The sequence below is a fragment of the Xyrauchen texanus genome, chromosome 35, assembly GCF_025860055.1.
Source record: "Xyrauchen texanus isolate HMW12.3.18 chromosome 35, RBS_HiC_50CHRs, whole genome shotgun sequence".
Classification (NCBI taxonomy): domain Eukaryota; kingdom Metazoa; phylum Chordata; class Actinopteri; order Cypriniformes; family Catostomidae; genus Xyrauchen; species Xyrauchen texanus.
This window is the reverse complement of record NC_068310.1, coordinates 17504745-17526082: the sequence shown is the minus strand read 5'-3', so window position 1 is coordinate 17526082 and position 21338 is coordinate 17504745. Positions and strand designations below refer to the sequence as shown.

Genomic DNA, 21338 nt, shown 5'->3' with positions numbered 1-21338 from the left:
TATTATGTGACCCAAATACATTGACAAATATTTCAAGAGCTCAAAAGTTAATTTATGACATAAACAAAATAATACTGATAATATTAAAGGTCTTTGTAATGAGATATTTCAAGATTAAAGTAATAATATTTTGAAAACATTTTACCAGAATTACAAGAATAAAGTTGTAGCATTACCATTATTATGCATTATGAAATTAAAGTTGTAAAATTATAAGAATAAAGTTGTAGCATTACAAGATTAAAGTTAATCTTAATCTTAAAAGTCATAAAGCTAATGCTAAGGTAAATGCTATGACTTTATTCTAATTATATTACAACTTCATTCTCATTATTTTAACTCTATTCTCAGAATGTACTAGTTTAATCTCATAATTTTTTGACTATTCTAAAAGCTTTATAACTTTATTTCACACCTGACATAAACAAAATAATACTAATAATATTAATTAAAAGGTTATTTGTTTGTAATGTTTGATATGAGAAAATGTCATGTATATTTTTTCTGTTTTGATGGTTAGTGTCATTCTGTGATTTTGTTATGGATGTTATGATCTGTATTTGATTAAAGCAACCACCTGCAGCTTTTAAAGTATACATTTTAAGTGCTCTTATTTATCAATTAATGTTAATTATTTTTAATGTTATTGTATAAATACAACTGGAAAACGTCTAATAAGTTTTCTTTGTAGTGGCCTTTTGAATCTGGTATTCCCTTAATGGGCCAGTGGTGGCTCAGCGGTTAAGGCTCTGGGTTACTGACTGAAAGGTTGGGGGTTCAAGCCCAGCACTGCCAAGATGCCGCTGTTGGGCCCTTGAGCAAGGCCCTTGACCCTATCTGCTCCAGGGGCACTGTTTCATGGCTGACCCTGCGCTCTGACCCCAGCTTAGTTGGTATATGTGAAAACAACTGCATTTCATTGGCACAATGACAATAAAGTTGAATCATAATCTTAATGGCTAGTTCCCTTTAAATGACACCTGATCAGATTTCAGCAGTCTGCTAAGAGCAAGCACAAAAATGCATGACCATTGAGGCTGGGGTTTAATTACTCTTTTCTCAATCTAAAACTCAAACTAAAATTTTAAAGCTGAAAGGTCTTAAAGGAATATATTTGAATTATGAATTTTAGAATTGGGCATCCCAAATTGGGAGAAATGGGGCAACAACAATAACTCTCTCATCATTTACTCATCCTCATTCCATCCCAGATGTGTATGATTTTCTTTCTTCTGCAGAACACAGTCGAAGAATATTTCAGCTCTGTTGGCCCAAGCAATGCAAGTGAATGGCGGCCAGAACTTTGAAGCTCAAAAAAGCACATAAAGGCAGTATTAAAATAATCCATACGTCCATGTCTTCAGAAGTGATATAATATGTGTGGGTGAGAAACAGATCAATTATATGTCCTTTTTGCATTTCGGGAAACTTAGGTTGTTTTCTATTTGTTATCTTATGACCAGTAGTTTAAACTTTATATTTATAAAAAATATATATTGCCACAGCAAAGTGTATATATATATATAACACACACACTCTTTTTGTATTGACAATGTTCTCCAAACAGGTGCTATAATCTTTGGTCTATTGGAGGAAATGAATGAAATTTGTCTTGGAGACCATTTCTTGTAAGTAGTTTTAACTGTAAACACTTCTGTCATATCTTCCCATAATTCCACTACCCGGAAGCTGAGCGCGGTGTGATGAAGCGCGGAAGTTTGGCTGGGGAATTCCTCGACAGTCCGAGCTTCTGTGGACACTTTTCATCTGATTTACTTGGTTCAATCTTGATTCTGAGTTCCCTACCCGGTGAGGTTGAAGATGTTGGCCGCGCTGAGTGCCTGTGGCTGATTATTAACGGGGCCGTGTTTGTTTGACAGAAGTCATCCTCACAGCGATCTGTGTTAGCACAGAGAGTTAAAACACTGTCCACACGGGTTAAACAAGGTAATATTGCATTCCAGTTATATCCTACGATATGTTTATTACAACATTTATGTATATCTGAACCAATTGAAGCGTGTTATTACGGGGCTTTGAATCTCCGAATGGTGTTTTTACACACTGATGCTAGTCGTGGAGTTAGCTGAACGCTGTCACTAGCCTGTAAACAAAACGTTGAGAGATTAAGTTCTCTCGCATGGTCGAAGCATTATAATAAGTTATTTTAAAAGAAATCTGACGATTAAATTGTAATGTCACCTTAAAAGTAGTCCTCACCGATTCTTTCGAGTGTGGATTTGTCGATAGATAAGAGAACGGATGGTGTAATTGTGTAAAATATGTATTTACGTTAATACGATTTGGAGAATATCGCGGCCTAGATTTGCCCTTTTAAGGCAGAAGTGCCTGTTTTGCTTTGTGACTGAAGCAGAATTCATCCATTGTATATTCATATTGGCAGTGGCGGCCTTACCTATGTTTCACCCGTTTCAATTGAAACGGGCCCCGCCCTCCAAGGGGCCCCCATTTCAGTTGTGAAACGAAAGTTTCTGCTCCTATAAAAATCACAAGTCAGTATGAAAACAACCTTGTTTTAAGATAAACGTGTTTTATTTGCGATCTTCTGGAGAAATACTACACTACCCAGACCCACAATCCTAAGCATAACACTGACGTCTCTGATTGGTCGAACTCGCGGTTACTATGGCGACGTTTACCGGCCCCACGAACGGCTTAGTGATCTGAGGTATAATACCGGTAGTTTATTTATTTATACCTTTGCCTTTTTGCCGTTAAGTTCAAATGTTATTTTGAGCAGGAAAAAAATGAAACGTACATATGCCAGTGGTGCTGAAAAACGTAAGATATCGGACAACAAAAGAAAAGCTTTATTCAGTCTACCAAAAGTGACCTCTTTCTTTGGTCCAGCATCTGTAACCCTACCGGCGACAGCAGTGGCCGAACCCCCGTCACAGGATGTTAGCCAACATTCAGATTATCCGTCTTCTACTCAAACTGCTGGCAATAATGATGACCAAACATTGTTTGTGACTGTAGCAAGCGGAGAGAGGAGTTTCTCTCGCTTGAAGCTAATAAAAACACACCAGAGGTCAACAATGCTCCAGGAGCGGCTGTCAGCTCTGGCTCAGATTTCAATTGAGCACGAGGTGACAAAATCGCTGGACAAAGATGAACTTATCAGGGCATTCTCAGCACTCAAACACAGAAGGGTGGATTTCTGAAAAGGGCTACGGTGAAATCTTCGCCCGCCGCAAGGTGAGCTCAGCTGTCCACGGTGCTGAAATAACGCGCTCATCATTGTATTTATGATAAGTTCGGTTCATTGTCAGTCAGACACGTTTTCTTCTTTACTTTTGGTAATAATTTAAGTTGAGGGGATGTTTGTGCTGTTTATTTTATGTCAGCCCAGACAGCTGGAAATATACTGCGCTAATCAATTAAGTAGAGAAGTTGCCGTCCGTGAAAGAACGAGGCTTATTCCAAAACGCTGTATAAATTTTATATAGTTTTAATCAAATAAGGTTGGATGATTTCTATGTTGAGCTGCCTGTTCATGAAGCTGAAAGTGCATGTAATAAAATAATATACCATTGATGGAAACCAACAGGAATCCTTGCTTTTTCTGCTCTATTATGTTTATGTTTTATATGGGTAGGGCCCCATATTAGTTATTGAAACAGGCCCCCGAGCGCAGAAGGCCGCCACTGCATATTGGACATTGGATTATGTAATATTGTGACTTGTGTTTACTTCAACAGACAAGCACAAAACTGTAGTAAAGGTGAGCTTTAAATATTTATTATGTGCTGTTTTCTCTTTCTTAGAGTCATGGTCCAGCCGCAGCCATCAGGGGAACTACAGTGGGAGTTGACGGGAGAGGAAACTGTGGGAGCCGGAGGTCAGGGGTCACTGATGGCCAGTTCACAGGGATCTCTGAGGGTCCCACCTGAATTGGCAGGAAATGAGGTGGTTCAGCGACTACTTACAGATAATAACCAGCTTCGAGGTGAGACTACGAAGTGGTCTGTGCCACTCTGTGCAACTGATTTATTGAAAACGATGCATAAATTCTGAATGTTTAAACTTTGAATTGGTAAATGTTCCACAGAGGCGCTGAAGCGAAGCAATGATGCTCTTAAAGAGAGATGTGAAGAAATGGAGGGATGGCAAAGGAGGTCAAGGGAGGAACGAGAGTTCCTGAGCTGTAGATTTCGTGAGGCCAGAACCCTAGTGCAGCGACTGGCGCAGGAAAACCAGAGCTTGTTAGGGCAGCTCAACCAAAGCATAATTCAAACAGGAAGTCAAAATGTTGACATCTCTAAAGAGACTGGAAGTCAAGGTCAGGACCAAGAGCTAAAGAGTACCAATACAGAGAAGAATGCCCTCGTGGACACACCAGAAGTACGTTCCTATTTATGACCAGACACACTTTGAAAATACTTTATTTCAATGATCATCGGTAACTTGTAGGAACCTGTCATTTTATTGAGAGGATAAGTTAATATCCCTTTTTATTTTATCCCACAGGTATTAAATGAAGCTGCTTTGACAGATCGAGCTGTAGGAGACACTGACAAAATGCCTCAAAGTTTGGTAATTTACCATGCTTCTAAATATTTGTAATATGTCAGTGGGCCCTATTTTAAAAGTGCTAGTGCTAAGCACAGCACGATGCATTAAGTCATATGTGCAAGTCAATGGACATGGCCATGAAGTTTTGATATTTTCGTGCAAGCATTCGCTAAGTCTAGGCTCAAGTGGATTTGGTGAAATTGTGCACGGAAGGCACCAATGGACTGGGGCAAGTGCAATTTAATTCTGATGTTCTTTCGGTCAATGCACCGCACGGATTTAAAGACTGAAATGTGAAAACATCCATAGCGACTTTCAAGCCATCTGCTTTCAGCACCACCACCGAAGTGATATCATAGCTACTTAGCTGAAATGCTTGTCCAGCGAGAGGAAATGTTCCTGCACGCGCCGCGAGGGAGAGAGGGAAGAAGCACGCGCAGCCTGCGGTGAAATTAAACTTAGCATCTGCTCCAGATAACCTCTCTTTTGAGAAAAAAAAACATTTTATTCCCCATTTCTCCCAATTTGGAATTCCCACTAATTAGTAGATCCTTGTGGTGGCACGGTTACTCACCTCAATCCGGGTGGCAGAGGACAGTCTCCGTTGCCTCTGCTTCTGAGACTCAATCTGCGCATTTTATCACGTGGCTCGTTGTGCATGACACCGCTGTGACGCCGCAATCCACGCACAACTTGCCACGCCCCATTGAGAGCGAGAACCACTAATCGTGACCAGAAGGAGGTTACCCCATGTGACTCTACCCTCCCTTGCAACCGGGACCATTTGGTTGCTTAGGAGACCTGGCTGGAGTCACTCAGCCCACCCTGGATTCAAACACGCAACTCCAGAGGTCAGCCTCAATACTCGCTGAGCTACCCAGGCCCCTGAGATCCTCTTTTTTTAAAAATGTTTTTTTTAATAATATTTGTGTTAAAATTTGTAACATTAATATGACCGTAATTTAAGTGCAGCCTCTGAAAAATTATAAAGCCAAATGTAAATGTGCAGAAATATTGAACAGTTTAATGGGAAAAATTCATATGAAAATATGAATCGACTAGTAATTCCAGTGTCGACTAACAGCATCAGAACCATTTAGTCGACTAGTCTCGCACATCCCTAATCAGCACGCACTTATGGCACTTTTCCACTGCACGTTACGACTCGACTCTGCTCACTTCACTTTTCTAAGCTTGCTTTTCCACTGCTGTTTAGTGCCGCCTCAACGTGGGTGGGATTATAGGCTGATCGTCATAGTTGCGCCGCCTCTACTGCCGTGACATCATCTTAAACGCGACACAAAACAATAACACGACCGCTAGCTTTTAGCTATTAGCTCATTGTGCTGCTTAAAGCAGTTGTTGCATGGTGATTTTACATAAGTGTAACAGTTAAATTGGCCGGGTTGTTTTAGAAGCAAGCTTTCCAGTAGCTCGTCATCTAAATAAAGTGAAGCTTTCAAGTGGAGGATAGAGTTAATGTACCATCCTCCATCATGGACTCCAGCTGTGGCTGAGTTCAGGGCACTCTCCCTCCCATTGGTCTAGATAGTGTCCATTTGGTCGAACCACTTACACTTTTCATTGATGGTTCTGTAGTCACATAAGTTTTTTTTTTTTTCTTCTACACTGTTGGTAGGTCCGGTGGTAGCCGTGTGCTGAGACACTTCCTGAAATACTTTTTCGTTTCATTCGTCGCTGAAAAGAGGAACGTCTGCATCTTGTTTATTGACCAGGGCGTGGTATTGCGCACTTTTTATAATTCGAAAGTCACGCAAACAAAGGATACTGCTATTGCTGTAGCTAACTTTAAGACTAGCGGGTTGATGTCCCGTGTTGAAAATCCAGTGATGCTGGTAGTGACGATTCTCCCTGACCAATCAGTGATCTGCTGGTTTTTGACGTCACATATAGTAGCGGTTCGGCTCGTTTGGAACCTCGACCGAGGTGGTACTAAAAATGACCAGGTATCAGGTACTATCCACAGTGGAAAACCCTCAAGAGTCGAGTTGAGTTGTACGGTGCTGTGGAAAAGCCCCATTATACTGTATAGTTTGCTGAACATTATTTGTTTGGTTCTGTCCATTGTGAGATTTTGTCAAATCAGTGGCGAATGCTCGTACCATAATCACGCACAGACGGGCACTCTGCTTCTTATGCACTGCATTAGTTTGGTGTTGTGCTGCAGCACTAAAATAACAAAATGTAGTTAATAATAATATTAACATAAATAATATCTGTATAAGAATGAATGTGTTAAATAGCCTTGATGTTAAAATGTTATTAATGATACAGTAGTAATTATACAGAATATTAACCACTTTTAGTGTATGTATCATAGCTCTGAATAATGTTCATTGTTAATCCCCCCTACACACACATTTTCAGAAATGACTTTTGCTCATAACGCTTTGCTTTCTGCACTTTTGAAAATAGAGCCCCATGTGTCCAACTAAGTCATTTCTTTTTGTGTGCATGTGTGTCATCAGTGGGTGACAGAATAGTGTTACTAATGCAAACTTCTGTGGCTCATGTTGGATCATGTTGAAAATCATGAAAATCGCTTGCGTCAGTGGATGCCTTTTTAAATGATAATGCATAGTACTAGTATTTTTGTTATATTTGAAGGCCAGGTTGCATCTGTTGCAGATTACTGTAGCATTTGATTAAACATTTATCAAAGTACATTTGAGCCACTTTGCATTTTGAGTGCTCCACACCTGCTGTATGTACAGGCGCCCTTTTATAAATCACGTGGTAAGCGGATAGTCAACTTCAGGCTGACTGGGATGACTTCATTACTTGGAGTTAACTGGTCTGTGCTGACCTGATACATCCTTGAAGCTAAGATCTGTGTTTAATGAGCTGGTCAATGGTAATTTGATATTTTCCTTCATCTTTTCCAAATCTTCCATCTCTCAACTCTTCAGCCTGCTGAGGGCTCTAATGAATTTCTAAAACTGCTGAAAAGCCACAAAGAGAAGATGGATGAAGGGATGAGAGCACTGAGGAGGAGGAATGAAGAACTGGAGAAGGAGAAAACAGAGAGTGAGAAAGAGAGGGAAAACCTTGCCGCCACCGTGGAGCAGTTACGATCCAAACTCGCTCAGGTAGAACATTTTGTATCCATATGTAATGCAGAAATTAGATTTAGCATATGTATATTTGACTTTTTTTCAGACTTAACGTAAATGTGTATATGTATGCATGTATGTATGTGTATAAGCAAAAGTGTTTATTTTAGATATTGTTTCTTGGCACTATTTATTTAAAAAAAAAAAATTCACCTTTATTTTTCAGTTATGTGCGTAGTTCTGTAGTGTGTCAAATTAATTTAAGTATTCCATGTAGGCTCTCGAATAAAATGTTGTCATAAAACAAAAGTCACTGCTTGAAATTTAATTCTAAAAGACTTGATTCTTTAATTGTTTTAAAAGTGCAATCACTGCTTATATATCACCTCATAGGATGATATATAGCTGCTCTTAGTTGATGACAGATAATTTTGGTTTTATTTGATGAAGTAACGCTGTTTAACTCTTCCTTATCAGAATGTTGCTGTTACTGAAGATTCAGTCCAACAGACATGCGCTCTAACTGTTTCTGCAGAGAGGTACTTTCACATGTTCGATTTACTATGATCTCTCACATTAGAGGTTTATAATGACCTGATAATGCAGGGGAAACCTAGTTATACTTTCGCAACTCTGCATGCTTGGTAATAAATCTCAAGTGGTGTCCCTTTTCTAATTTAATATGAATGGTTTTGGATCTTTCTGTTCTCTGTCTTAATGCCTTAACCCATGTGTCTACTTAGCACTCACTTGGCTAAATTAACAGAGCAGCTTCAGGGTACTCAAGGCAGGTGAGGGGATTCATATGTCTGTGTGCATGAACATCCAGACCCCTCATTGGTGTTGGCATAGCATAGTGTCTTTTAATGGAATGAAAGTAATATTTAGATGTGAACTTGGAGGAAGCAGGGCACTTAATGGTGTTTGTGTCTTTTTGTGGTGCAGATACAGGGAGCTCCAGGAGAAGCTGGACAGCCTTCAGAAGAACTCTTTTCAGAGAGAAAGAATTGAGGCACTTCTCAAACAGAAGGAGAAGGACTTTGTTCAGGTACATGAGCACAGATAAAATGTTTAGCTCTGTTTGAAAACCTAGTGATCTGCCTCACTATCATAGGCAGCTACCCTCTAAGTCAGCATCCTAACCATAATAGAACCTCCTAAGTGAGTGATCTGGAAAGGCCTACATCCATAAAAACTCTGTAAATGCTTGCAGTTGATTCTGTTTAAGTTTGTTGTGAGCTTGTTGCTAAGCTAATGATGGAATACTCTAATAACCACAAAATTGGTGTAATTGTAAATTATTTTAAGTCTAAATTGTAATAATTAAAAAAAAGGTTATTATAAGATGGGACTTTTATATTGAATTAAATATGTTCACTGTGTTTATGCGATGCTGCCTTAAAATTAAGTATCTTATAAGTCAGCATTATTTTGCTGCTTACCTTTTGGAACAACCAGGGAGCATGGAGAGTGTCACTATGATGCTTTAAAATGCTGTTTCGGTAGATGGTTCACTTGGTTTTGGAACGGCTTTTGTTTTATCTGGCAAATGACACTTCTGTATATGTTGTGTAATGGCTGCAGTTACTGTAGAGTTGGATGAGTGAGGTACCATCTTTGCATTTGTAGCTGACAAAGGACAGTGAAGCTCTGAGAGCTCAAGTCACGTCTCTTGTTGGTGAGCTGAATGAACGGCGAAACTGGCTGGAGAAAAGTGAAGCAGAGAGACTATATTTAGAGGATAAGTAAGTGAATCATGACATCTTTGTATATGTTTGAAGCAATCTATAGGATATTCACAAATTTTCTTTCATCAGTGCAATCATTGCTAACATATAGAGTGGTTGTGTGATCCTTGTTTTTATGAGAGTATTAAGACGTAGATGATTTAATAGACTATTTCTTAAGAGTGGGCGATGTACCGGTATACATGATAAACTGGTAGAAATTTGGCATACTTTTTGGATTATTGTCTGTATCGCGGTAATGCTACATATATATAGTGATATATATGCAAAATCGCCACCGCGTGAGAAATGTACACCTAATTCTATTCACATCACATGTACGCGGTACACATTCTGTCTGAGAAATGGAAGAGAAAGACGGATGCAGCTGAGAAAATTGAAGATACAGAGATTATCAGGTAGTCTACTGAAAATGTTCAATGACATTCAAATTAAATTATATTCATCTTGCGTTGTAATTAAATAAGCTTCTCATCTGACACACGCAGCTGTGTTTTACGTGATTGTCGTGCGTGTTATATGACGCATGAATGTGCCCACAAGTCCAGGCTTACTGTTTGTGCTCCACAGACAGAAGAGCTTAAAGTGGGGTCATGCTACTCAATCCGGTTTCTCTCTATCGCAGCACGAAGTTTTGACCTGTTTGAATTCTACTGAGTTTTGAGTTTTATACCTTAAAGTGCTATGGTAGTGTCTCGAAGTTAAAAATCACAAATGGGGAGATAGCCTGACATTCCAACCAACACTGACGAGGAAACCGCTAAAACAACGTGTCATGCACCAACAATTGTGTTGTCTGCCATGCAGATTTTCTAAACTACACATCATCACCCTTAATAAAATTAAGTTTGAATGATGTTAGATATTAATAGGAAACAAACCAGACATGTTTGCTTTCAGCTATTCAGATATTCTCTACAATGACAACTTAAATCATTTAGAGCCAAATTAAGTGGTTTTTTTACAAAATATAAAGCGTTAAAACAATTAACACATTTAATCGCAATGCTTTCCTGAGAGATTCAAGCTTGTAGTACCACCTGTTTACTCCAGAGGGCAGTAAGTGAAATTTCAGCTGTGTGAGCAACGCGCAGTTTATTACAGTGAACAAAACATTAACAACTCTTCAGCGGACACACAACATAAACGTGCGAACCAAGGGATCTAGAGATGTGTTTAAAGATTGAGTATTAAACTATTTAACGTGACACAGTGACCTAAACATTTTACTTTTATGACGCAACACACCCGAGATGCGACACAAGCATGTCTGACGCAGGTCGTATGGTCTTTACCTCACAAATATTTAATTACCAATAAGGTTACGGAGGCATCCTTAAAACTGTTACACCGTTTTTACCCAGTCAATCTTTATTTAAGAAACATGCTCCCTGAAATAGATCCACTTTGCTCCTTCAGTAATGCTGTAGATTAATCTGCCCTTCACATTTTTTGGGAATGTGTCCATGCTGTAGTATTCTGGAGAAAATTTTGTTTGATTGTACGTACCTCTATTTTAACTAGTTTTTATTTGCTTTATAAAGACGTTTTATTTGTTTTTTACAGTTTTATACATAAGTGTAAAAGCGTCAGACATGCTTGTATAGCATCTCGGGTGCGTTGCGTCATAAACATAAGAGGCGATGTTTTAGGTCACTGTGTCAAGTTAAATATAGTTTAATACTTGGAACACGTCATGAGATCCCTTAGTTCGGATTTGTGCTCCATCAAATGTTTTGAACGCAAGAACGTAAAGCTTGTTTGTGTTGTGTGTCTGCTGATGGGTGGTTTTGTGCACTGTATAAACTGAGTGTTGCCCATACTGCTGAAATTTCAATTACTGCCCTCTGGGGTAAACGATTATTACTACAAGCTTGCATTTCTCAGGAATCTTCCTTATTGCAATCCGGGGGCATTGCGATTAATTAAAAAAAAAAATGTACCACTTTCAGAAGATGTCAAGTTTCTTGAGGAAAATTTAATTGTTTGTAAAGTTCCAAATAAATATATATAGACTCTGGTGGATTAATCTCGTGATTTGAGTTTATTGCCTGTATGTGATCATGACTAGAAGATATTCAGAGCTGTAGTCATAATGTGCTATTTTAATGTTGCTATTATTATTATTTTATACGACTGAACATTTAAAAAAGAAATATTACTTGCTTTGGTGAAGATAAATAACACTCTATTTTACATATTTTTAATAAATGCATTTTACACGTATAATGCTTTTCTGACAGTATGCTCAAAACGCTTTTACATGGATAACAAACAACCACCAGTTACCATCATATTTTAATATGATTATTCAAGTGTTTTATCTACTATTGTTTGTATTGTACGACATTCATCAATTTAAGAGGTGAAACTCGTGATGTGGCTGATACAAATTCATTTGAAGACATTATTATTTTTACATTATGTACAGCCCAGTGTTAACCTCGTCAGAAAACATTCATTGACAGGTGTTTTTGATTTCGTCAACAATTATGAAGGCAAGATGAAAAAGGTGCATCATGAAGATTATTGTGAAATGTCAGAATAATAGTAGAGGGAATGATTTATTTCAGCTTTTATTTCTTTCATCACATTCCCAGTGGGTCAGAAGTTTACATATACTGTTTTACTATTTAGTAGCATTGCATTTAAATTGTTTTAATTTGGATCAAACATTTTGGGTAGCCTTCCACAAGCTTCTCACAATATGTTGTCGCCCATTCCTCCAGACAGAACTGGTGTAACAGTCAGATTTGTAGGCCTCCTTATTCATATATGCTTTTTCAGTTCTGCCCACAAATTTTCTAATGGATTGAGATCAGGGCTTTGTGATGGTCACTCCAATACTTTGATGTAATGCGGTTCAGGATGGGCTAGGAGGAGGCAGAAACCGGCAGAACAGTCAACATAACTTTAATGACATAAATTAACTTAAAGAACATAAACACACACACAGTGGCCACGCGTGTCTCTATCCTTCTCTATTGAACTGACGCCTCCGACTCGTCTTTATCCCCCTCCTAACTGATTAGGACAATTTAGCAAAAAGTAAGATCTTTGGCTTTACATGCACTTGCAATCTGTAGTCTGGCTTTTTTATGGCTATCTTCACAAGGTCCTTTGCTTTTGTTCTGGGATTGATTTGCACCTTTCGCCCTAAACTACGTTCATCTCTAGGAGAAAGACTTTGTCTTCTTCCTGAGCGGTTTGATGGCTGCGTGGTCCCATTGTGTTCATTCTTGTTTAGTATTGTTTTTACAGATGAACGTGGTATTTTCAGGTGTTTGGAAATTGCTCCCAAGCATGAACCAGACTTGTGGAGGTCTACAATATGTTTTGTGAGGTTTTGACTGATTTCTATTGATTTTCCCATGATGTCAAGCAAAGAGACACTGAGTTTGAAGGTAGGCCTTAAAATACATCCACAGGTAACACGTTACACCAGTTCTGTCCTGAGGATTGGGCCAAAATTCCAGCAACTTTTTGTGAGAAGCTTGTGGAAGGCTACCCAAAATGTTTGACCGAAGTACAAACAATTTAAATGCAATGCTACTAAATACTAACAAAGTGTATGTAAACTTCTGACCCACTGGAAATGTGATGAAAGAAATAAAAGCTGAAATAAATAAAATCTCTCTATTTTAAGAATGTGAAATGTCAGAATAATAGTAAAGTAGTGATCCTAACTTACATTCAACGGTTCGTTTCCATAATTAAAAAATATTAATAGAAATCTCTGATTGGCATATTTCATATATTGAAATATACAGTCAGGTCCATAAATATTGGGACATCGACACAATTCTAATCTTTTTGGCTCTATACACCACCACAATGGATTTGAAATGAAATGAACAAGATGTGCTTTAACTGCAGATTTTCAGCTTTAATTTGAGGGTATTTACATCCAAATCAGGTGAACGCTGTAGGAATTACAACAGTTTGTATATGTGCCTCCCACTTTTTAAGGGACCAAAAGTAAAGGGACAGATTAACAATCCTAAATCAAACTTTCACTTTTTAATACTTGGTTGCAAATCCTTTGCAGTCAATTACAGCCTGAAGTCTGGAATGCATAGACATCACCATACACTGGGTTTCATCCCTGGTGATGCTCTGCCAGGCCTCTACTGCAACTGTCTTCAGTTCCTGCTTGTTCTTGGGGCATTTTCCCTTCAGTTTTGTCTTCAGCAAGTGAAATGCATGCTCAATCGGATTCAGGTCAGGTGATTGACTTGGCCATTGCATAACATTCCACTTCTTTCCCTTAAACTCTTTGGTTGCTTTCGCAGTATGCTTCGGGTCATTGTCCATCTGTACTGTGAAGTGCCGTCCAATGAGTTCTGAAGCATTTGGCTGAATATGAGCAGATAATATTGCCCGAAACACTTCAGAATTCATCCTGCTGCTTTTGTCAGCAGTCACATCATCAATAAATACAAGAGAACCAGTTTCATTGGCAGCCATACATGCCCATGCCATGACACTATCACCACCATGCTTCACTGATGAGGTGGTATGCTTTGGATCATGAGCAGTTCCTTTCCTTCTCCATACTCTTCTCTTCCCATCACTCTGGTACAAGTTGATCTTTGTCTCATCTGTCCATAGGATTTTGTTCCAGAACTGTGAAGGCTTTTTTAGATGTTGTTTGGCAAACTAATCTGGCCTTCCTGTTTTTGAGGCTCACCAATGGTTTACATCTTGTGGTGAACCCTCTGTATTCACTCTGGTGAAGTCTTCTCTTGATTGTTGACTTTGACACACATACACCTACCTCCTGGAGAGTGTTCTTGATCTGGCCAACTGTTGTGAAGGGTGTTTTCTTCACCAGGGAAAGAATTCCTCGGTCATCCACCACAGTTGTTTTCCGTGGTCATCCGGGTCTTTTGGTGTTGCTGAGCTCACCGGTGCATTCTTTCTTTTTAAGAATGTTCCAAACAGTTGATTTGGCCACACCTAATGTTTTTGCTATCTCTCTGATGGGTTTGTTTTGATTTTTCAGCCTAATGATGGCTTGCTTCACTGATAGTGACAGCTCTTTGGATCTCATATTTACATTTACATTTTACATTTATTCATTTGGCAGACGCTTTTATCCAAAGCGACTTACAAAATAGGAAGAACATCAGCGAATCATCTTAGGGAGACAGTGGTACAAAAAGTGCCATATTACAAATTCATATTGAGAGTTGACAGCAACAGATTCCAAATGCAAATAGCACACTTGAAATGAACTCTGGACCTTTTATCTGCTCCTTGTAAATGGGATAATGAGGGAATAACACACACCTGGCCATGGAACAGCTGAGCAGCCAATTGTCCCATTACTTTTGGTCCCTTAAAAAGTGGGAGGCACATATACAAACTGTTGTAATTCCTACAGCGTTCACCTGATTTGGATGTAAATACCCTCAAATTAAAGCTGAAAGTCTGCAGTTAAAGCACATCTTGTTCGTTTCATTTCAAATCCATTGTGGTGGTGTATAGAGCCAAAAAGATTAGAATTGTGTCGATGTCCCAATATTTATGGACCTGACTGTATATGTAGGTGCTGTTAATTATTTTGTATTGTTATATTGATATAACAGCATATAAATTAAAATTAAATTATTAAACCATTCATCATGTGGAAAGCAAGTCTTAATTTATCTAGGTTGTTACTGGTTTTAATTCTTACATTGAACATTTTGAATCTACTTTGTAACAATGGCTGTCTTCTTTTTAAGCAAAAGCAGAGCAGACACTTAAATATCATGATATATTTTGTCAAAATGCTGAACAATATTGAGATATAATTGTATTGCCCTTTGTTTTATGCCAGTGTTGTGTATATAATAATGAGTTGCTGTAGCTACAAGGCCTGTTTACTGTACTCTTCCAGGCTGAGCAAGAAGACAGAACGCTTGCAGATTTTAGAGAGGGAGATGGAGCAGCAGAAGAAGCAGCACAGTGTGACTGTGGACAATCTTCTCCTGCAGACACAGAACCTGGAAACTGCACTGAAGAACGAGCGGCTCATCATTGTAGAGGAGAGGTTAGTTCTGATGACGGAGAGGCCCATACCAAAGGCAACTTCCCTTTTCTTCATTGTTACAGGTGTAACACTGACCCACAATTCCTGTTTTTCTTCCTCATCCAGGAGGAAGTTGGCCCAGCTCCAGCATGCATACACGTGCCTGTTTCAGGATTACGACAACAAACTTAAAAATGAAAAGCAAGCTAATCACCGGGTTTGTTATTTGGTATATTTATCCAAAATAAAAAAAGAAGCTTAAACTTTCCGTATTTCACATTTACATGCCTCAATCTAGAAAACTAGAACACTACTCTGTGGTGAGCACCTTTATAAATGGGACAGTGTGGCTTGTGAGTATACAAATGTTCACATAGTTTGTGTGGCATTTCCATTGCAGGGCGGAGAGGCAGATACTCTGGCTAACAGGTTAGTAGAGGCAGAGAAAGCTCTCGCCCTGAAACAGGATCTCATCGATAAACTTAAGGAAGAAACTGAACAGCTGAGAGCTACTCTAGAGACTATACCAGTGCTAACTGCTCAGGTGAACACATGCATACCATCATCAGAAACATGCTTGGACCTCTCCAGTCATCTTATGTTATTCACTGTTGTAAAACGATAACAGAAATGTTCTTTTTGCAGGCAGAGATCTATAAGATGGACTTCCTGGCTGAGAGGGAAGCCAGGGAGAAACTGCATCAGAAGAAAGAGGAACTGCAAGAGGAGCTCACAAAGACAATGGCCGAGATAGACAGACTCAAACAGGAGGGAACCTCACGGTACGAGTTGAGGTTGAAAACCTCAACGTTTGTGTACTTGATACGTTTTTGCTGTGTGAAGCTTTTACTCCTGTACACTGATCATCCCTTTATTACAACACTGATGACAAAACTGATTCTAGATCAGAGTAAAAGTGGAAACTTGGGAACTTGCAATCTTCATATCCATTTAGAGAATCTTGTAATTTTTGTCTTGTTTAAGATTTAAATTGATATGGGTAATATGTGCTTGTTACCTCACAGAGCTCGCATAGAGGAGATGCAACAGAGGCATTTGGAGGACTACAGACCTCGACCACTTCTGCCACCTCCAGGTGGTAAAACATACACCAATCCATGTTTTTATATTCATTCCTTTTTTCCTTAACCCTTGTGCATCCTTGTGGACATTTTTGGCTTTTTCAGTTTTGGTGTTTTGATAACTTTGTCTGTGTTAATTCTAACTGCATAAAATTTTCCACAGGTGTGAATTTTTATTGGAAGTTTAATATTTCACCCTATTTCCTTTAAAAAAAAATTTTTTTGCACTAGTTACACAAAATACTCCCTCTTAGCGTCGTTTTGGACAAAAATGCCCCATTGAAACCCATTAAAACTGCAATTTTTTATCCCAGTGCCATTTAACTATAAAATTATGCAATCTTGTTTAACATGCTTTCATTATGTTGGCAAGGCTTCAAAATTTACATTTTAAATATTTTTTACCAGATCGTGCCATTTTTTCAGGTTTGGCATATCATCGCTTTTGTTGTTGTTTTCTGCTGTTTTTGGCTTATGCATATTATAGAGCCAATTAGATACATTATGAATATGTAATTGTATGAGTGTGTTGGTATGGATTTCAGAGTGTGGTTTGTATGTGTCTGAGGCTCTAATAATAAAAACAAAAAAAATTCTGTTTAGCATTTATTAAATTCAAAATAATTATAATTATTATATTTTTTATAAAAAACAACAGTGGCATTATGTAAACAAACCGGCGTTTAAAGTGTTAAAATTCTGAAAATAAATGAATGTTTGGTAATTATGATTAGAACTGATGCTGGTTAAAATATAAGTCAGTGAAAGTAGAAAAAAATATTATTCTATAATATTTTTATGACACTTTTTTGACATGGCCATTTTTGTCCATTATGGACCTGAGTGGTAGCTTTTTTTAAATCTGATACTGCATAAAAAATATGAAAGCATCAAAATTAATGTTGTTGTTAATCATTGACATATCCGAGGCTCTAATAATCAAAGAAAAAAAAATTCTGCTTAGCATCTATTAAATTGAAAATAATTACTATTTTTCATTTTTTCCTAAAAAACAACAGTGGCATTATGTAAACAAACCAGCGTTTAAAGGGTTAAAATTCTGAAAATAAATGAATGTTTGGTAATTATGATTAGAGCTGATGCTGGTTAAAAAAATTATGTCAGTGAAAGTGGAAAAAAATATAAATCTATAATATTTTTATGACAGTTTTTGGACATGGACATTTTTGTCCATAATGAACCTATGTGTAACTTTTTTTAATTGATGCACAAGGGTTCCTTAAGGAGTCTATGTAATTGTCTAACAGAAGTAATATAGTCTTTGATTTAGTGCATTATGGCATTTCTACTCTTTACATTGTTTGAGGTCTAAATTTCAATTGTTTTTCAAGCACCCTTCCAAAGACCGGCCATGTTCAATCCAGCCCAACCTCCGTCTGCACGCAGAAGAGAAGATGATCAAGATGAGCTGCCTGATTATCGCTGCCCCAAATGTATGTACAAGGCACCAGATATGGACACCCTGCAGATTCACGTCATGGACTGTATCCAGTGAGAGGACTAGATGTTCAGGTGTTTTCCTAGCATCAGTTTGAACTCTTACAATGACAAAAAAACAACAAAAAACAAAACAAGAGAGATCTAAAACATGCCAGAGACAAGACAAGAGCAATCTGTAGACATTGAACATTTACTTCTGCTGCAGAGTGACTTGTTAAAGAAGACACATGGCAGATATTTGTATCTTTGTGGTTATAGTGCTGCCACAATGTTCTAGTAAGCTCATCTGTACTGCCTTTCTGTGACCGCATAGTATAATGTACTGCACGTGTGAATGTTTGTGTCTGCTTTACGTCTGCACACATCTGACAGTGACCATGTTTCCCTTATACCTGTGGTATTTGTTTCTCTGAATGTATGCACTATTGAGGATTCATACTGGCTTGTATTAATATTGTGTATTATCAGCCAACGTGAATATGGAAAAATCAGCTTTGTACAGACTATTGTTATGGATAGATTTAAAGAAATAAAAGTATGAATATTATGAGCATCTTATCTAATTTGTTTCTTTGCACATAGAGTGGCCAAAAAAGTATTTACACACTTAAAGCTGATGTGTGTAATTTCTGCATCACTGAACACGCCTTCTGAATAAGCCCCCTGTTTGCAGTTTATGGAACCGATAGTCCTGCATCGGACTGGACAGTTCGCTCAATTTTTATAGCACCACAGAGAAGTGGTGTTTACTTGTACATGTCTGCATACTACTGTGGGATAGGAGAAAGTAGTTTAATGCAGGAAAAGTTACACGTGTCAGCTTTAAGGGACACTAAAATTTGGAGATGTAATTGCATTTGATAACAAAATTTCAAACCTAGTCAAATTTATTTTAAAGAAAGATTGCACAAACACATTTTGCAGGCAAAACATTTCACAAATATAAGTTTGTTAGGTTTTAAATAATACCGGTAAAATAAAACTGTGTGTGTATATTTCAACAATGAAGAAAAAGTATTTAGACACTTTCTGGTTGTCAAATTTAGTGGAACATGTCCATAGTTAATGTGATGAACTACACTTGTATGAGCCTAAAGTGAATTCAATGAATGGCAAGAGTTAGTTCTGGGAAAAGTTATAAGTTGTAACATTATTTGTTTGTAGATCACACTTTCTTTGATATTTTGTCATCTAATACAATGGCATTTTTACATTTTTATTTGTCCAAATACTTTTGTCTCACTATAGAAATAATTCCAAATTATTGGTAAGAAGTGGAGTGCAGACATTCGAATGCAACCAGAAATGTCTATATTCCTCAAAGATTTTCATTAAATTGTCATTATTATCAATAAGTATCAATGTAATCCAGGATGGAAATTAAGGGTGGCTAAGTGTGGGGGCATTTGGAATTCTTCTGTTTTTTTTTGTAACATCTGATATAGTTTAATATTTTACTATAGTCCTAGTTATACATATTATGGCATAACATAGTTTGATTAAATTTTAGGGTTAAAGGTAAAACATTTTCAATTTTGTGTTATTGAGATGAGTAGTCAACTGATGAGACATGAGAAAAAAAATTCAGTGCATCCAGAAAGTATTCACAGCGCTTGGCTTTTCCCAGATTTTGTTATGTTACAGCCAGAGGTGTAGTGGTAAAAAAAAAGAGGTGGGTAAACTATAAATTCTGGTGGACCACGACGTGGTCACCCGGTAAGGTGGGCCACTGCCTACCGGTGTATGTGTATCCTGATGACATCGCTATAGGCTATCATTTGATGGTACTACCAAGGGTATCACTGGTTGTTCCCTCATCATAGGTCACACAATCACTATTTAATTCATACATTAATCTAAGTTCTTGTTAAAGAGACCCAAGAAGGAATAATATGGTTGAAATCTATAAAGTTTACTAAATGACAAAACAGAGAGAACAAAAATATTTAAGAGAGATAGAGAGGAAGGCTTATATCCAGGGCTTCCAATGCAATGCACTTGTACATAATGATTAGGGATTTGGGATTATTTTCATAGTCGATTAATCTGTTGAATATTTTCTCGATTAATCAATTAGTTGTTTGGTCTATAATATGTCAGAACAATGTGGATCAGTGTTTCCCAAAAGCCCAGGAGGATGACGTCCTCAAATGTCTCGTTTTGTCCACAACTCAAAGATATTCAGTTTACTGTCACAGAGGAGAGAAGACACTAGAACATATTCACATTAACAAGCTGGAATCAAATAATTTTTGCCCGCCACAATATCAACGCTGCACATTGATTTTCGATTTATTTTTTTATTTTTTACTAAGCCTATTTAAAATCGTATTTGATTGCGGAGAGCCGTAGCGCATTCGCGCAGCACAAGGCCACCTCTCTCTCTCTCTCTCTCTCTCTCTCTCTCTCTCACCCATACCTCTCGCGCTCTCTCTCCGTCATGGAACACCGCTGCATAAATCTGTCCAACACAGCACTGTCAGTTATTACTTATTAGCCAGCATGCAAGGAGCCTAGCTAATAAGGAGAGCTAAGTTATTGTTAGAATACAGCTGGATTTTTGAGGTCAGCACGCTGTATATAGCTGGTAGTAGTCAATAACGATGCACGTGCATGGGAAACACTGGCAGCAGCGCATTATGAAAGACTTCGTCTTAGGTTTAACAACCTATGAAACTAATAATGAACAATATGAAACTAAAACGACATAAGCTTAATTTAAAATGGCTTAGGAACTATCTATTTAGAGGTGGATATACCCACTTTGGAGGTGGGTAAACGCTATTTCCGAATTTTGGGAGGTGCGTAAACGGCGTTTACGTGCGTTTAGCCTCCACTACATCCCTGGTTACAGCCTTATTCCAAAATGGATTAAATTCATTATTTTCCTCAAAATTCTAAAAACAATACCCCATAATGACATAATGTGAAAGAAGTTTGTTTGAAATCTTTGCAAATTTATTAAAAATAAAAAACGAAAAAAATCACATGTACATAAGTATTCACAGCCTTTGCCGTGACACTCAAAATTGAGCTCAGGTGCATCCTGTTTCCACTGATCATCTTACAACTTGATTGGATTCCACCTGTGGTAAATTCAGTTGATTGGACATGAAAGGCACACACCCAGGGCAGAGCCATATAAAGAGAGAGTTGCGACAACTCCATTGACTCCAATGGAACGTTTTTTTTTTTTTTTTTTTATTAAATACAGCAATGGCGGCTCGTGGAGCCTCTCAATAGTTCCCGGAAGTAGCAGCAAACACCGTAGAGATGCATCAGAACAAACCGTTTGCGACGCACTTTTAAAAGGTGAGACGTTTAAAGAATAATATTATCCTATTCTGTATATTATCAGTACATCTAAATAAAAATAACTTGTAAATTAAAACCTTATAGTTGAGTATTACTCATTAAATTA

At 37.9% G+C, this 21338-nt stretch overlaps 1 protein-coding gene across 2 annotated transcripts; it reads left to right on the top strand.

The window, feature by feature from the left end:
- The first annotated feature begins 1688 nt into the window (after nucleotides 1-1688).
- LOC127628746 (NF-kappa-B essential modulator-like) lies at nucleotides 1689-18464 on the top strand. 2 transcript variants are annotated; one of them, XM_052105605.1, is made up of 15 exons: nucleotides 1689-1947; nucleotides 3789-3970; nucleotides 4073-4365; nucleotides 4492-4557; nucleotides 7467-7646; nucleotides 8088-8149; nucleotides 8354-8401; nucleotides 8556-8658; nucleotides 9240-9355; nucleotides 15243-15395; nucleotides 15501-15591; nucleotides 15775-15918; nucleotides 16020-16156; nucleotides 16400-16470; nucleotides 17809-18464. In XM_052105605.1, exons 2-15 carry the CDS (start codon nucleotides 3793-3795, stop codon nucleotides 17970-17972), a joined length of 1806 nt encoding a protein of 601 aa, XP_051961565.1. In that variant the 5' UTR covers nucleotides 1689-1947; nucleotides 3789-3792; the 3' UTR covers nucleotides 17973-18464. The 2 variants fall into 2 exon arrangements, with proteins under 2 accessions (XP_051961565.1, XP_051961566.1); XM_052105606.1 differs by lacking the exon at nucleotides 8354-8401.
- The last annotated feature ends 2874 nt before the right edge of the window (nucleotides 18465-21338 follow it).

Bases quoted from the DNA above. Each gene is read 5' to 3' on its own strand.
- LOC127628746 (XM_052105605.1), top strand. From the start codon at position 3,793: ATGGTCCAGCCGCAGCCATCAGGGGAACTACAGTGGGAGTTGACGGGA. The intron at 15,919-16,019 runs GTGAACACATGC...TTCTTTTTGCAG, and splicing joins TACCAGTGCTAACTGCTCAG to GCAGAGATCTATAAGATGGA. The intron at 16,471-17,808 runs GTGGTAAAACAT...TTGTTTTTCAAG, and splicing joins ACCACTTCTGCCACCTCCAG to CACCCTTCCAAAGACCGGCC.